The sequence below is a fragment of the Mustela putorius genome, unplaced genomic scaffold (assembly GCF_011764305.1).
Source record: "Mustela putorius furo isolate JIRA1106 unplaced genomic scaffold, ASM1176430v1.1 tig00537227_pilon_pilon_pilon, whole genome shotgun sequence".
In the NCBI taxonomy this organism is placed as follows: domain Eukaryota; kingdom Metazoa; phylum Chordata; class Mammalia; order Carnivora; family Mustelidae; genus Mustela; species Mustela putorius.
In genome coordinates this window covers 4,433,804-4,449,960 of record NW_025422368.1, presented here as the reverse complement: position 1 = coordinate 4,449,960, position 16,157 = coordinate 4,433,804, and the positions used below count along the sequence as shown (strand labels likewise).

Sequence of the window (16,157 nt, the reverse complement as noted above, 5' to 3'; positions counted from 1 at the left end):
CCGGCTCCGAGCGGCCGCGACGGGAGGCTGTGGGCTCGCGTGGCTCCCGTGGCCGAGGGGACTGCGGTGTGCGTGCGGGCCTCGCCCTCCCCAGGTGCCCTCCTCCGCGTGCTCACCTTACCAGTCGGACGGGCGGCCGGGGGAGGGCCCGGCGCCACTCCGCTCGGCCTTTTGAACCGGCCGGGGGCGGGAACGGCGGAGAGCCGCGGAGAGCCGCCGGGGGACGCGGAGCGGGAGGAAGCGGCGGGCGGGCGCGCGGAGCGAGCTGCGGAGGCCGGCCGAGAGTGGGGGTGGAGGGACCGGCCGACTGGGTGGGACAGGAAAAGAGGAGAGAAACCGCCCTCTGCAGGTTCCCTCTGCCCGGCCGGCCGCCTCTGCTCCCCCGGGAGGAAAGGCTGCTTTTCCTTGTCCGATTGTCACTTCACTCTCCATCCGGAGCCGCTTCCTCCCTCGCGCCGAGGCGGCGGACGGCGTGGCATCGGAACTGGGATAACTGGGATCTGTCCGCTGCCTCCCCATAGACGTAATCTGAATTTCCAGCAAAGGTGGAAAGTACATTTACGTGCGTTTGCATGTCATTTAGGTAGATGGGTCGGTGTCCAGAAGCTTGGCGCCTAAGTTAACTCAATAGGCGCGCCGCAGCGGGGAAGCCGGGCGGGTTGGCCGGGAGGGGACCGCGGCCCCATCCGGATCTTCCTCGTCTGAAGTTCTTCTCAGGCGGAGTATAGAGGTCACTGAGCGGCTTGGCCTTTTGATTCAAACAGTCCCAGCCCCGCCGCTCGTTAGCGCGGTGCTTTGGGCTAATAATGACTAAACATCTCTAAAATCTGTTCCCTCATCCCTGGAATGAAGCCATGTCACAGCCACACGTTTAGCACGTGGTGAGCACCTCAGTTTTAACTGCTAAACGTGCCGTACTTGAGCCATCTCGACTCACTTCTCCGTGGCAGGAAATGTTTCCAAATTAATGAACTCAGTGACTAAGGATGTAATACTATAAACACAGGCTCTGGAATCCGCTCGGCTGTGTGATCTCAGACAAGTCACTTGGGTTTCATTTCTTTATCTAGGGCAGTAGCTGTCTCATGAAGTTAGTGGGGGGAGAGAATGAGTTAATACATCCAAAGCGTTAGAACCTTACCTGGCACATAGTAAGTGCTCAGTAAAGGCTAGCTGTTTTGGGGCGCCTGGGTGGCGCCCAGGCCACCAGGCAGTGGGTTGACCTTTGCCTTCAGCTCAGGTCATGGTACTCAACAGAGGGGACTTGGTTCCCCCTCTCTGTCTACTTGTCATCTTTCTATCAAATGAATTAAAAAAAAAAGCCTAGCTGTTTTTTTTTTTTTTTTTTTTTTTTTAAAAAGATTTTATTTGTTTATTTGACAGAGATTACAAGTAGGCAGAGAGGCAGGCAGAGAAGGGGGGGGAGCAGGCTCCCCATTGAGCAGAGAGCCCAATGTGGGGCTCCATCTCAGGACCCTGGGTTCATGACCTGAGCCAAAGACAGAGACTTTAAGCCACTGAGCCACCCAGGTGCCCAAGGCTAGCTGTTTTTATCTTGGCTTCCTATTTAGGGTTAGGACTCAAGTGGTTATTCTGCCAGTGATAGAGATTTCCTTGCTTACGTATTCCTGTGAGGAGCTCTCTAGTTTTGGAAATCAATGTTTATATAGATTGACAGACAGACAGGTCTGGTGCACGCTTGTTTGGGGAACAAAGACTGACAGAAAATCTCAGAGAATAGAGGCATAGTGTCGTGAAGAAAAAGAAAACATAAAGTAAGCAAACGTGGGGTTGCCTGGGTTGCTCAGTAATTAAGCATGATCCGGGATCTCGAGCCCAGCATCGGGCTCCCTGTTTGGTGGGAAGCCTGCTTCTCCCTTTCCCACTACCCCTGATTGTGTTCCCTCTCTCCTTCTGTCTCTGTCAAATAAATAAAATCTTGAAATAAACAAATAAATAAAAATAAATAAAAGCATGGTTGTTTTCATTCTTAAAGATATTTGGTTGGTAAAAACCAGAGGGAAAAAAAGAGTAAGTTCATGAAATTCATCATTTTAAAATGTATTTTTTTAAAGGCATAGTAGTTATCAATGAGGAGGAAGGAAGCCCATATGTGGGAAAACTACCAATCCAACCAAGAAAAGGTAAAGAAAGTAACGTGTAGGCAAGATGTATGCAAGTTAAGAAAAGAGGTTAGGCTGGCCAGTTCTCAGATAAAAGAATATCCAAGATAAAAGGAAATTCAAATCCTAAGGGTTAAATTCCAAAGGTGGACAAATGCTTGCATTTACTGACAAGCTGATCCTGAATTCCAGGAAAGGTTGAGATTTTTTTGTTATCTGGTTATTGTCCCCAAAAGGATATTCTATTATGTACTAAAGATTGTCATGACCCCTTGCATACTCTTCAAGGCCATCCAGATATTTGGTTGGTAAAAACCAAGGCCATCCAGCTCCACTGGCTACTGTCCTGTTACTTTCACAATTTGATGGTTAATCACTCACAAGTAACGTTTTTCTCTTTAAAATATAACCTTTAAGGGTGCCTGGGTGGCTCAGTGGGTTAAAGCCTCTGCCTTTGGCTCAGGTCGTGATCCCAGGGTCCTGGGATGGAGCCCTACATCAGGCTCTCTGCTCAGGGGGAGCCTGCTTTCCCCCTCTCTCTGCCTGCCTCTCTGCCTACTTGTGATCTCTGTCTGTCAAATAAATAAATAAATAAATCTTTAAAATATGACCTTTAAAGGTATGCTGGTACAATGATTTTATCCCTGTTGGCACATACCATACCATTCATTTAAAAATGTAAATTTAAAAATGTAAATATGCAGACAAGTAAGATCCAGTATGCATACGCTCAGGACCTAATTTAGCATAGAATAGCAATACTGTTGGCAGTGTGTGTATGCTGTTCTTTGGTGTATCCTATATATCCTGGCTGTGTCATGTTTCCAGTTTTCTCTAGCTATCAATATTGTCCTTCAGACTGCCAGAAGGCAGGGACTGGGGGATGTTCTTCAATTAATTTTATAAGGAGGTGCATACAGACAGATGATGAATGGAGGCTCCATGGTGGTGGACTAGCAGTGTTCTCCAAGGTTTCAATGCTGAACTTCAGAAACTGGAGCAGCCATCCTTCTGTCAACAGACCTCAGGGGCCTCAGGGCAGGAAATAAGAGATACTCATCTCTGTCCAATTTATTGGCTTCTAGTTCTTTCTTGTGCTAGCCACAGGATGGCAGCCTTCTAAATCGTCGCTTTTCCCCTGAATAACTTTACCATTTAAAAAAATAATATTTATTTATTTATTTATTTATTTAAGAGAGAAAGAGAGAACAGGAGAAGGAGCAGAGGGAGAGCAGGCTCCCTAATGAACAGAGCATCTGATTTATTTAGAAGAGAGAGAGAACAAGCAGAGGGGGGGGCAGAGGGAGAGGGAGGGGCAGAGAAAGACAGAGAGAAAGAATCCAACCAGATTCCCTGCTGAGCAGGGAGCCCCATGTGGGCTCCATCCCAGGACCCCAGGATCGTGACCTGAGCATGAAGGCATGATGCTTAACTGACTGAGCCACCGAGGAGCCGCAACTTCACCACCTTGTAAATCAGGGTAAACAACTTGGTTCCTAGCCAAAACTATCTACACTAAATACGCTCTACACTAAATATGCAAAATTACTAGTTATGCCCAGCATACAGGCCCCTTCCCCTGCCTTCCCAGAATCTTCCGCGGGGCCATATGCACATGAAGCATCAGTCTCACAGTTTAGTAAATGTTTCCACTTTTGTTGTGCCTCTGTCCTAGCAGTTACCTTGGGTGCTTATCTCCCCCAACCCCCATCAGACTGTAAGTCCCTAGAAGTCCTCCCTGGCATACTCCTTTCCTAGGAGGGAAAGTCCTGAGGAGAAAAGGCTTGAATTGGATTTTGCTGGATGAATGTGGAAGGGTGATTCCAAGCAGGTCCTGGAAGGTCTTAGACAGCTGGGGGCCTGATTGCCAGCATTTTGCCCACCCTGCCAATGCCCCTGGAGTAGCACTCCCAGCCACGGTTCTGAGCACCAAGGGAATGGGTGGGAGAGAACGGTATTAAAATGTATTAAATGTATTAAAATGTAGGCAGTAGGGCTTTCACAGGGAAGCATGCAACCTCTTCTCCATTTCAGCAGTAGAAATCTTTTGAAGGCTTTTAAGGAAGACTGGTAAAATTAGATCTTGGAAGAATGGGGCACCTGGGTGGCTCAGTTGGTTAAGCAACTGCTTTTGTCTTAGGTCATGATCCTGGAGTCCCGGGATCCAGTCCCACATCAGGCTCCCTGCTCACAGGGAGTCTGCTTCTCCCTCTGACCTCTCCCTTCTCATGCTCTCTCTCTCTCTCAAATAAATAAATAAAATCTTAAAAAAAAAAAAAAAAAATCTCTTGGAAGAATGATTCCAAAATACGGTCATTTATTTCTAGCTCCCTGACGGACGCATCTACTGGAAAATCCTGCAAGTTCTTAAGCTCCTTGTATCCAGTGTTTATACAGGACATGCAGTCAACTACACAGTAAGTGTGTAATGTGATCGGTTTGACACATAGGTATGTGTCGTTCAACAGTGTACTCATTAAACAATCACTAGAGCTTTATGAATAGTCCCATCTCTCTGAAAGCTTCCTTGTGCACACCCTCCCACCACCACCACTGGTCGGTCACTGTAGACACTACCATGCATCTCTATAAACGGGGCCAGTCTCATTCTTTCTCCAGGGCATCTGGATCTGGAGGGGACACAGAGGAAGGTGGTGGAAGTCTCTTGCTTGGAGGGCAGCCCAACACATTCCTGCAACAGATATCCCGGTTCTTTCAGCTCTAAGAGCTGCACAGTGTCCTTCCAACGTATTCTTTGTTGCTTGAGCAGGGAAGTTTGTTGTTTGCAAGCAGAGAACCCTCACGCAGTGACACCCATCAGCCTGTCGTCACCATTTCAGAGAATGGCACCCCCAAACCCTAGTCTCTCAAGCCTAACCTAGAGTAATTCCTTACAACTTTGGTCATGTGTCCTCTTCTAACACATTCCTAAATCCTGTCCATTTTGCTCCCTGCTCAATAGTCTGTCTCCATAAAGTTGTCACTTTTTTTCCTTGTCATTGTTTCTCTGGTACCTCATATGGTGCTTGGTACAGAGCAGGGGCTGGCAAATGCTTGCATGAGTTGGGACATTGCCCATAACCCCACAAATAGAAGCAAAGAGGGAGAAGCACCGGCATGTGTGTGTTTATTAGGGTGGCAGGACGTCAAAGTACATTTTTAACTTTTTCCCAGAAGTAAATGAGAGGACTTGAATCCAGGATTTTGGATTCTAAATTCCGTGCCGTTTCCACCCTATCATTCCGGTTGTATTCTTTCTCTTCATTTGGGAGCTCCTTTTCTCCCTCCAGCCTGCTCATACACTCATGTACACCAAGTAGCAGGCTGTAAACATGGGCTATGGCTCTAAAATGTAACCCCTTTCCCCGGGTACTTGCTTGTTGGCTGAAAAGTGGGGGCAGGGGCCTACCTTAGGGCATCTGGATTGAGCAAAGGAAACTTATGGCCCCTGGCATCATTCCAACTGGGGGTCAAGGATGACTAAAACTTTCTGAACATGGGGTAGAATCGATGCCCTTACCTAAGTGGAGAACAGTGTGCGGGGCAGGGACAACTCCTTGTGTCAAAAAAAGAAAAGCAATCCATACACAGTCAGAGTAATCCTTTATTTAACAATCTGAAAATCTGTTCTTTTGGCTCTAAGTCTTGCAAAATGAGTGGTAAGTCAAAGATTTGTTCACTATTCTCTGAGTATTTGTGGTAATGTGTCTCTATGCAGACGTGTCTCCATCTACAGATGCTTAGGCTTTTTATAGTCACTTTAGGCCCACTTTACTTAATATATGAAGTCTTCTTATTCTAACAGTACTAAAAGCCTGAATTAAATATTCCCCGGAACTAAGAGTTTCTTCTCCCTAGCCTGCCGCCCTCCCTCCCCCAAGTCTGCTCCTCAGCCTCCATTAATGCTAGATCTTTCGAGACCACCAGCATTCAAACGGTTCGAGAACCTACAAAGGAATGCTAGATCTTAAGTCCCTCTGACCTATATACCCTCTAGCTGAGAAGCTTCTCTGGAGAGGTGTGTGTGGAGGTCTCGATAGTCCCTCTTCAGAGGTAGTCAGTTTGAACTGTAGATACCTAGAAAGGAAACAGGTTTGGGTTAGATGCTGACCTGCACTCCCACCAACCACATGGTAGGGCATGGGGAAAGGGCTCATTTCGCTTCTGTCGAATTATATTTCTTTTTTTTTTTTTTTTAAAGATTTTATTTATTTATTTGACTTGTAAGAGCACTGGCCTCTGTGACCTGAGGAAGGCAGCGCTTAGTGTGAAATATTTCTTGTAAGGCTGGCCTCTGTGTGGAATTACTGTAAAGATTTGTTCACTGTCATCTCTTTAGGAGGGTTCACAGGAGAAAGTTCTTTTTCATCTTAGTATCTGGAATTGTTACTCTTAAGGACTGGGCATCGTGAACTGGGTGAACTGACCAGGTCTGCACCTTCCTCTTGGATGTTAGGGAGTGTGGAACCAACTTTGTGGTCCATCCTCCGTAATTTTATTTTAAGAATGTGTTTCTGTACTTGCCTAACTCATAGCTCTATTTTATATCATTAATTCACTTCTTCTTTTTTATTTTAAGATTTTATTTATTTGAGAGAGAGAGAGAGAGAAAGCATGAGAGAAGAGAGGTCAGAGGGAGAAGGTGACTCCCCGTGGAGCTGGGAGCCCAATGTGGGGTTGGATCTCCGGACTCTGGGATGATGACCCGAGCAGAAGGCAGTCGCTAAACCAACTGAGCCACCCAGGCACCTGCTAATTTACTTCTGAGTATATTTTGTGTGTCTGTGTACTTACCTTTTTGTGTGCCTTTTATATATCTTTTTTTTTTTTAAAGATTGTGTGTGTGTGCCCACGCATGCACGTGCGTCTAAGTGGGGAAGGGGAGGGGCAGAGGGAGAGAGAATCTTACGCAGGTTCCATGCCCAGCAAGAGGCCCATATTGGGGTTGATCTCACAAACCTGAGATCATGACCTGAACCAAAATCAAGCGTCAGACACTTAACTGACTGAGCCACCTCGGCACCCCACTTAACTCCTTTTTGAAATAAGTTCAGATTAAAATATTTAGGGGGTACCTGGGTAGCTCAGTCAGTTAAGCGTCTGCCATTGGCACAGGTCATGATCCCAGACTCTTGGGATTGAGCCCCATGTCAGGCTCTCTGCTTGGGGTGGGAGTAGGGGAAGCCTGCTACTCCCTCTCCCTCTGCCTGCCCCTCCCCTGCTTGTTCTCCCCCTCTCTGTGTCAAAAATTAGGAGATAAGGCTATGGTGAGAGGTTAAGAGGTTCAAGGACAAGCACTGGGAAATGAGCACAGGAGCCACAAAGTCCCAGGTTACTCTTGGGTCCTCTGGCTCCCAGGCGGACTTCGCTTGACTTCACCTTGAGGATATTGTTCACTGCCAGGTTCCCCTTGTAGCCCACAGTGAGGTTTCCAGACTCTAGCCAAACCTCTGTGCACCCCCAATGCCCAGTCTTACCACTCACCCCATTCTCCATGTTATCTGGCATCCTTACCTCTTCTTGAGGCATGACATTGCTCTCTTCTGGAACGGCAGAGACATGAAGCTGAAGATCTTGGCTCTACAAAAAGAAGAGTTCTGCCCGTGAGAGGCGGCTCAACCTCTAGTCTCTCAGCTCACAAGGGTCTTCTGTGCCTTATACTTCACAAAGGTCACAGACATTATGAACAACATACAGTGTTGTTTTACTATGACCTGAGAGCATCATGGGAGGCTTTAATGTCATTTTCTATCACAGATCAAGAGACTGAGATTCCGGGGCGCCTGGGTGGCTCAGTGGGTTAAGCCGCTGCCTTTGGCTCAGGTCATGATCTCAGGATCCTGGGATCGAGTCCCGCATGGGGTTCTCTGCTTGGCAGGGAGCCTGCTTCCCTCTCTCTCTCTCTCTCTCTCTGCCAGTCTCTCTGCCTACCTGTGATCTCTCTCTGTCAAATAAATAAATAAAATCTTTAAAAAAAAAAAAAAAAGAGAGAGAGACTGAGATTCCAAGGGTCAAATGACCTGCTGGGACAGGAAACCAGGTCTTTGGACTCCCATTGTTTCCATGATCAGACACTGTGTGATCTGTGTGACACACATCTGTATATAAATCTATGTGGGAGGCAGTGAGGGTATAAATATAGGTTTTAAAACCACTACCTACCACTTCTAGACCAGCCCTCCTCGGGAATGCATAGCAGCTCTCACACTGAGATGTCCCTCCACTGGGGTGGTTAGGAAAGGCAAGTGGTGTGATGGTTTCTTTGGGAAAAGTTCTGGGTTCTGAGATGGGAACCCGAGGTGTGGAAGCCAGGGGAAGAAGACCTTGGCACTCTAAGGGGCCTTCTCCTTGAAGGAATTTTCCTTCTTCTTATTCCTTCCTTCAATTCCAGGCTATGAACTGCCCCAAAGGTAATACCATCTTCCAGAAAGTTACCATTCTTTAAGAGGACCTTCATTCTCTCTCAGGTGATTCAAATGCTGAGCAAGAACAGATCTGCTCACAGTTTTCTTTTTATGTACCCATTTTTATATGTGATACGTTCATAATTCTGCTTGAGTGAAAATGTGCCTTACGGTGCATCTGTAAGGGAAGGGAACTGATCTTGCAGGACACAGGCCTCTGGAGACTGATGACTCTCATAGGCTACGATCTGAGACGCTCTAGCTGCTTAATTCAAAAGGAAAAACATATCTCCTTAGCTGATGACCAAGTAATCCTAGAGCAGAGACTGGGAGTAAGGAAACACTATAAATCTCCAATACAGGGAGGTAGCTTCAGGGGGAAGGAGGCTGCACCCTGTATCTCTTTCCCAAAGAGGACAGTGTTACTGGCCTTTTCCTCAAGAATTGTATGTAGGCCCCTATCATCTCCCCTTTAATAAGATGATGCCCAAGACGCAAACCTGTTTTATGCACTCTTTTGCTGACCCCATACTAAAATCATATACTATGTTACAAAGTCACATTTAAATGAATTTTAAATTTTCCAAGCTGTTGAATTGCTCTTTTTAGTGCAGGGCAGTGAAAAGTGGCTACACTGTACCTACACAAAATCCCACATTTCTGTGTGCTTATTCACTGTCTACTCGCCCTGCACATCTCTCCCCATCGTAGAGCTTCCTCAGCCTAGAAGCTGGCGAGGGTAGAAAGTTTCACATCTTGCTCCATGAGGAGCTTCTCTTGCTCACGTGAATCAAGACTGAGAGCATAATAATGCCGCCAACTCGGGTGTCAGTACCTCAGTACCTCAGTAGAAAGTTTCACATCTTGCTCCGTGAGGAGCTTCTGTGCCTCACGTGAATCAAGACTGAGAGCATAATAAAGCCGCCAACTCGGGTGTCAGTACCTCAGCGGAGGTGAGCTGACTGTTCTCTTCCTTGCCCTCCATCTTCTTGGCCACGTCAGACTCTGAAAAGACCTGTGGATCAAAGTGGACAATGTAGAATTCCACACCTTCCCGCCCTGGCTGCCAGCCCTGGACCCCCCCGTGCACACTAGATGGTGCCTATGGGAGCAGCAGGGGACCCATGTCCAGAGAACAGGAGGATCTCAACAGAGCCAGGTCAGCCTTCAGTGGTGTGAACTGGGTGGTGTGAACTGAGGGGTCCCAGAAGTCTTAGACTCCCGCTATCTGTACAGCATAGGCCCCGATCTCCTTCAGTGGCTAAACATTTCCTCTGACCACTCTGTTTAAAACTGCAATTTAGGGCACCTGGGAGGCTCAGTGGGTTAAGCCTCAGGTCGTGATCTCAGGGTCCTGGGATCAAGTCCCACATATGGCTCTCTGCTCAGCAGGGAGCCTGCTTCTTCCTCTCTCTGCCTGCCTCTTTGCCTACTTGTGATCTCTCTCTGTCAAATAAATAAATAAAATCTTTAGGAAAAAAACCCCCAAAAAACCTGCAATTTAGCCTTTACTCCCTGTACTTAAATGTACGCTGTACTTAATTTTTCTATCTCCTATCATGACTAAATTGTCATTTTACTTATTGTTTTTTGCTTATTGTCCTTATTCCTCCCATTCCCCATCCACTAGAATGTAAGATGCAGGAAGGCAGAGAATTTTACATTTTGTTCAATGTAATAGCCTACCTCCTAGAAAAGTGCCCAGCACATAGCAGGGGGTCAGTAAATAATTAGGGAATGAATGAATGAATAAATGAATGAATGAATGAATCTTGGTGCCATCTAGTTAAATGTCTTACTATAATCTTCTCTACAGGGCACCTGACAGATGCCCATCCTGTTTTTGTTTTCAGAAATCCCTGTGTCCCCTTTCCCCTATATTTCAAATTGGTTTTCCATATCATTTTTTTAAAAACAGAACTAATTGCTGAAAGTTCCTCTTATACTGATCCAAAATGTACTTGAAAAAAAAAATCTTTACATATAGTTCTGCCTTCAGGGATTTCCAAAGATTTTATTTATTTACTTGAAGAGAACAGTGAGAGAGAGCATCTTTCAGAGAGCGAAGCAGACTATGAGTTGGGAGCCCGATGTGGGACTCGATCCCGGGACAGAGCCGAAGATCGTTCAACCAACTGAGCCACCCAGGCGTCCCTGCCTTCAGGGATTTCATAGAGCAAGTGATACCTCTCTCCTATACAATAACCCTTTCCATGTAATTTGAATAGAATACGACTTGATTTCCCGATCCTTCACAGAACTGGTTGCTCTTCACGTGATCTCTGTCTCTATTTTATTTTATTTTTTAAAGATTTTATTTATTTATTTGACAGAGAGAAATTAGAAGTACACTGAGAGGCAGGCAGAGAGAGAGAGAAGAAGGAAGCAGGCTCCCTGCTGAGCAGAGAGCCTGATGCGGGACTTGATCCCAGGACCCTGAGATCATGACCTAAGCCGAAGGCAGCGGCTCAACCCACTGAGCCACTCAGGCGCCCCTCTGTCTTTATTTTAACACAATCCTTTTCTCATCCATATCCTCACCTTTCAAAAGGCCGTCCCTTTTGCTTTACCTTCCCCTGTGAGTTCCTTCTTCTAGAATGCCTCTCTCATCAAAGAAGATAGACCTCAGAAATTTCCAGATGCCATTTTGCTTACTGTAGTCATAAATATGACAAACCAAAATGAGACCCTCCTCTCCCCCCCCCCCCCCAACTAAAGAAGATAAAGCTCTAGATGCCAGCTGTGGATTCTTTACATTGGAACTCCCAGAATTTGGAGCAAAAGAAAGAAATTAGCAAGATTCTGCTCATAATAATAATATTAGAGATAATCATTTGCAGAAGTCAACTACCCTAAGAGTACATGGCACTGAATTAGTTGCTATGAATATATGAAACAATCCCCAGAACCAAAAGAGGTCCAGGAATGTCCTTAAAACTGGAATCTAGGGATACCTGGGTGGCTCAGTTGGTAAGCAACTGCCTTCAGTTCAGGTCACGCTCCTGGAGTCCCAGGATTGAGTCCCACATCGGGCTCCCTGCTCAACGGGGAGTCTTCTTCTCCTTCCGACCCTCTCTCCTCTCATACTCTCTCTCTCTCTCTCTCTCTCATATTCTCTCAAATAAATAGATAAATAAAATCTTAAAAAAAAAACAAAACCTGGAATCTAATGATGTAAGATCTTATCACCTGGGACAAGCTGACTATAGTAAGGATGATATATATGGTGGTTTTAAAAGGGAATAAAGGGGCGCCTGGGTGGCTCAGTGGGTTAAGCCGCTGCCTTCGGCTCAGGTCATGATCTCGGGGTCCTGGGATCAAGTCCCGCATCGGGCTCTCTGCTCGGCAGGAGCCTGCTTCCTCCTCTCTCTCTCTCTGCCTGCCTCTCTGCCTACTCGTGATCTCTCTGTCAAATAAATAAATAAAATCTTTAAAAAAATAAATAAATAAAAGGGAATAAAGGCTTAACCTGGGGAAGCCTGGGTGGCTCAGTTGGTTAAGTGTCTGCCTTGGGCCCAGGTTATGATCCCAGAGTCCCAAGACTGAGCCCCACATTGAGCTCCCCGCTCAGTGGGGAGTCTGCTTCTCCCTCTGACCATCCCCCGTCTTGTGCTTTTTCTCTCAAATAAATAACTAAATATCTTCAAGAAAGAAAAAAAAGGACTCAACGAGATCCAATCTCACCTCAGACATCAAGGTAGGGGAAATACAAAGTTCTTCTGGATTCAGATTGTTGATGCTTTCCTTTTCTCTGGCCTCAGAAGTTCTTACTGGCTTTTCTGGTGGCTGTGGGTCAGGAGAAACCTCTAAAGAGGTCCTAGGACTTGGAGTCCCAGCCCCCAAGAAGGCCCTGGGACTGGCAGGTGAGCCCTGCTCAGAGGCTAGAGGGCTGGAGGGTATGTTTCCTGAGGAGTGCCGGGGGCTGGGAGTGGCTCTGGGTGGAGGAGGCCTATTTGGAGGTGCTGAGGTCCTCTGGATAGAGGCTCTCTTCTTTGGTTGTTCAGCTCCTTCACTTGAGGTGCGGGTTCGGAGGACTACTTCTGGGAGAGATGAGGGCTGCTCTGAGGGGGTAAGGGCACTGCCTGGTGACGGAGAGGGCGAGCAAGGGAGAACTTCCTCCTGGGACCTGCCGCCCTCAGTGGGGGGAGAGGGCTGGGCCTGGGCGGGACCGTTGCAAGCAGGCAGGGACTCTTCCTCCTCAGAGGAGCTGGTTTCCGACTCTTCCTCCTCCGTCTCCTTGTCTTTAATCTCAGAATCCTTTTCTCCTGGGGCCAAATCAGATGCCAGCTCTTCTTCACTTGCAGAGACAGAATCCCTCTCATTCTTCAAAGGAAGTGCAGTGGGACTGGTAGGTGAGGTCAGGGGGCTGGAGACTGCAGACGTAGGAACTGGGGAAGAAATGACTAGAGAGCGTCTGCTGCTGCTGAGAAAACACAAGCATTCGGATTCAGGAGAGCTCAAAACTGGAAGCAACCCAACACTCCTAATAAATAACGAGGCACGCATGTAATAATAAGACACAACAGAGCAACGTATGAGAAAGTCTGTGTACCTCGCAATCATCCTTCATAAGGTGAGAAAGAGGCTATAAAATTTTATCCATATCACAATCTCAATTATATAAAAATATATAAAGAAAACAAGACTAGAAAAAAAAAACACAGCAAAACACCGACAAAATATTTTCTCTGTGGGAAGGATTCCCTGGGTGATAGGTATACAGGTGGTGCTTGCGGATTCTGTACTTGCAAGTTCACCTCCTCCCTAAAACCTATTTGCCACTCCAAAATTAATTCTCATGACGCCTTTGCAGCGAGCTGCGGACATACATGAGCTTTGAAAGATGAGTGCCTAGACGAGCACTTTCCCAGCTGAGGTCTAAGAAGGCAATCCTCTGCTGTGTTTTGGCTCTTACACTGCAAATGTGTCCATCTGGCCATGTTTTTCACATTGTTGTGCTTTTTGTTGGTGATTCTCTTGTTTAAAATGGTCTCCAAGTATAGCACTAAAGTGCTCAGGGCCAGAAAACTGTGACATGCCTTACAGAGAAATAATACGTTAGAGAAGCTTCCCTCCAGCATGAATTATGGTGCTGTTGGCTAGAAGTTCAATATGAAGGAATCAATGATATATATTATTTGCTTATTTAGAGAGTGAGCACAAGATGGGGGAGAAGCAGAGGCAGAGGAGAATCTCAAGCAGACTCAACGCTGGGCACAGAGCCTGACCTGGGGCTCAATTCCACAACCCTGAGATCATGACCTGAGTGGAAATCCAGAGTCAGATGCATAACCAACTGAACCAGGCAGGCACCCTAGCAATATGTAGCAAATAAGGTGTCTTTAAATAGAAACACACAGCAGATGAGGTTATGTATTGATTGGCTGATGAAGACGCTGGGAGCAGAAACTCACAGGAACCTAATGCTGTGTTTACCTTAGCAGCAATGGTTCAGTATTCACGAATCTGGTGCTCGCTGTTACTTTATAGAACACGAGCACCACGGATAATGAAATTGACTGTAACGTTTATCAAGTATGCTGGATACTGGGCTGAGTGCTTCTACAGTCAACATCAGTTTGACTCCTTCTCGCCTGCTCAGGTGCCTCCTACGTACTGTCCACAAGCAGATTAAGCAATCCACAAATATTTACTTGACAGGTACCAATTATGTAGGCACAAGGATGGGAGACAGGCATAGGAAGAGAGAGAGAGAAACTTCGTTTCTGCCTTGTGGGAGTTTCTGACGTGAGATAATCTGAGTGACAGAGGTTCCTTCTAGCACTAGCATTCTTGGAGTCAGCAGGTTTAGAAGGCCCAGGACATAGCAAGATAAAAACCAGATTTCCCTACAAGGTTCTGGGACATCTTGGTTTAAATGATAGTAGGTTTCAGATGAAGAGACAGAAAGAACTCTGGCTTTTAATGCTGGGAAAAGGAGAAACAGAATTTTTTAGAGCAAAAGGGAGTTCATCTGGAAAATCTACACTGACCCTTTAGTGATGATTTTTAACAGTCTATAACAAATTGCTAAATGAATAGTACTAATAACAAATATGAGCCTGATTCTTCCTTCAAGTCCCAAGGTCAGTTTCACCATCTCCTTTTAAAGTCCTCCCTGACCATCCATATGATGGCAAGTACCTTCTTCTCTGGAATTCCTGCTGGTCTCATCAGGTACTTAGTATGGGCAAACTTATTTTGTTCCTCGTCTCCTTAGGTACACTTCCTGCCCTTCCAACTTTTGGTAAATCACCCAAAGGACACGTCTCCTGTCTTTGGATCCCTAACTCTCAGCATAAAACCCTGTACGTAGTGGGAACTTAAATCTTCCTGAGCAAAGGCCTCAGAATGAGAAAGTGATCACATTCTAAAGGACAGCTGAATTGTTCTACAAGTCAAATTTTTAAAAAAACGTAAATAATCTAGAGATGACCAGATGGCTCAGTTGGTTAAGCTTCTGCCTTCAGCTCAGGTCATGATCCCAGAGTCCTTGGATCAAGCCCTGCATTGGGCTCCTTGCTCAGCAGGGAGCCTGTTGCTCCCTCTGCCTGTGCTTGCTCTCTCTGACAAATAAATAAATAAAATCTTTAAAAAAATTTAAAAAGATAAACAATCTAAATGAAAAATGTGAAAATAAGGATAAACAGGAAGGCCCCAGGAAGGAACCTTAAATGGCCAATAACATGGAAAGAAGTTCAAGCTAGCTAGCAATTGTGGAGATATGAATTAAAGTTGCAAAAAAAAAAATCCATTTCATGTCTGTTAGTTTGGAAAAATTAGTAAGTCTGACAAGGTCACGTGTAGCGAGAATATGGAGCAACAGGGGCTTTTATCTGCTGCTAGTGGGTTATAAACTGGGCACTTTAGAAAGCGGCAGGACAATGCCAATGTCTGGTAAGGCTGAAGAGGCCCAGATGCATGGCCTGTGACTCGGCAACTCCACTCCCAGTACCCTAAAGACACTCTTGGTAACAGTCATAGGAGCCATGTAAAATGTGTCCATTGCAACATTATTTGTAAGAGCAGGAAACTGGAAATATGAGCAGGAGGACGGATACATAAATTGTAGACTAGCTCCACAACAGCATCCGTAACCAGGAAAGGAAAGACCAGAGCTGGCAACGTGCAGCAGCAGGGCCCATGACCCTCACAAAGAGTACAGAGAGAGCAAAAGGAGTTGCAGAGGTACATATGTAGTATAATTCCATTTTATAAATTTTAAAAACATGCAAAATGGTAGTTTCTGTGGGTATATATGTGTGCCAAAAAGTAAAAAGAAAAGCATGGGAAAAGCAGATACTGAATTTAAGACAGTGGTTACCTTAGATGAGGGGGCAGGATGGGTGGGGAGGCGGATACTGGGGACCTGAATAGTACATAGGATAGTTGATTTCATAGATTGGGTGATAGCTGTATGGCTACTTATTGTATTCTTTTTTAGTGCATCGTTCTTTATACCTTTAGTGATCGCTGAAATAGTTCACACAAAGAAAAAGGATTTATATAGAGCCATAATACAAATAACTAACAATATGATGGGCGTGAACACGAAGGGAAGGCCAGGATCAGGTACAACGAGAGTGCTGCGTATGTTGACAGGAGACACGAAGGAGCAAAAAGTCTCAGA

The 16,157-nt window shown here is 45.9% G+C and overlaps 1 protein-coding gene across 7 annotated transcripts in view; it reads right to left on the bottom strand.

Moving 5' to 3' along the window:
• Nucleotides 1-5,709: 5,709 nt before the first annotated feature.
• The window catches only part of BIN2 (bridging integrator 2), a 32,489-nt gene continuing 22,041 nt past the window's right edge, over nucleotides 5,710-16,157 (bottom strand). For 5 of the 7 annotated variants that reach the window (XM_013046923.2, XM_004774729.3, XM_045073328.1 and 2 more), the window contains 4 exons: nucleotides 12,212-12,950; nucleotides 9,471-9,542; nucleotides 7,638-7,703; nucleotides 5,710-6,200 (listed from right to left, as the gene is read on the bottom strand). In XM_013046923.2, the coding sequence (XP_012902377.2) occupies nucleotides 6,171-6,200; nucleotides 7,638-7,703; nucleotides 9,471-9,542; nucleotides 12,212-12,950 (907 nt within the window). In that variant the 3' untranslated portion in view covers nucleotides 5,710-6,170. The remainder of the gene's footprint in view (nucleotides 6,201-7,637; nucleotides 7,704-9,470; nucleotides 9,543-12,211; nucleotides 12,951-16,157) is intronic. The other 2 variants (XM_045073331.1, XM_045073329.1) reach the window with 1 other exon arrangement.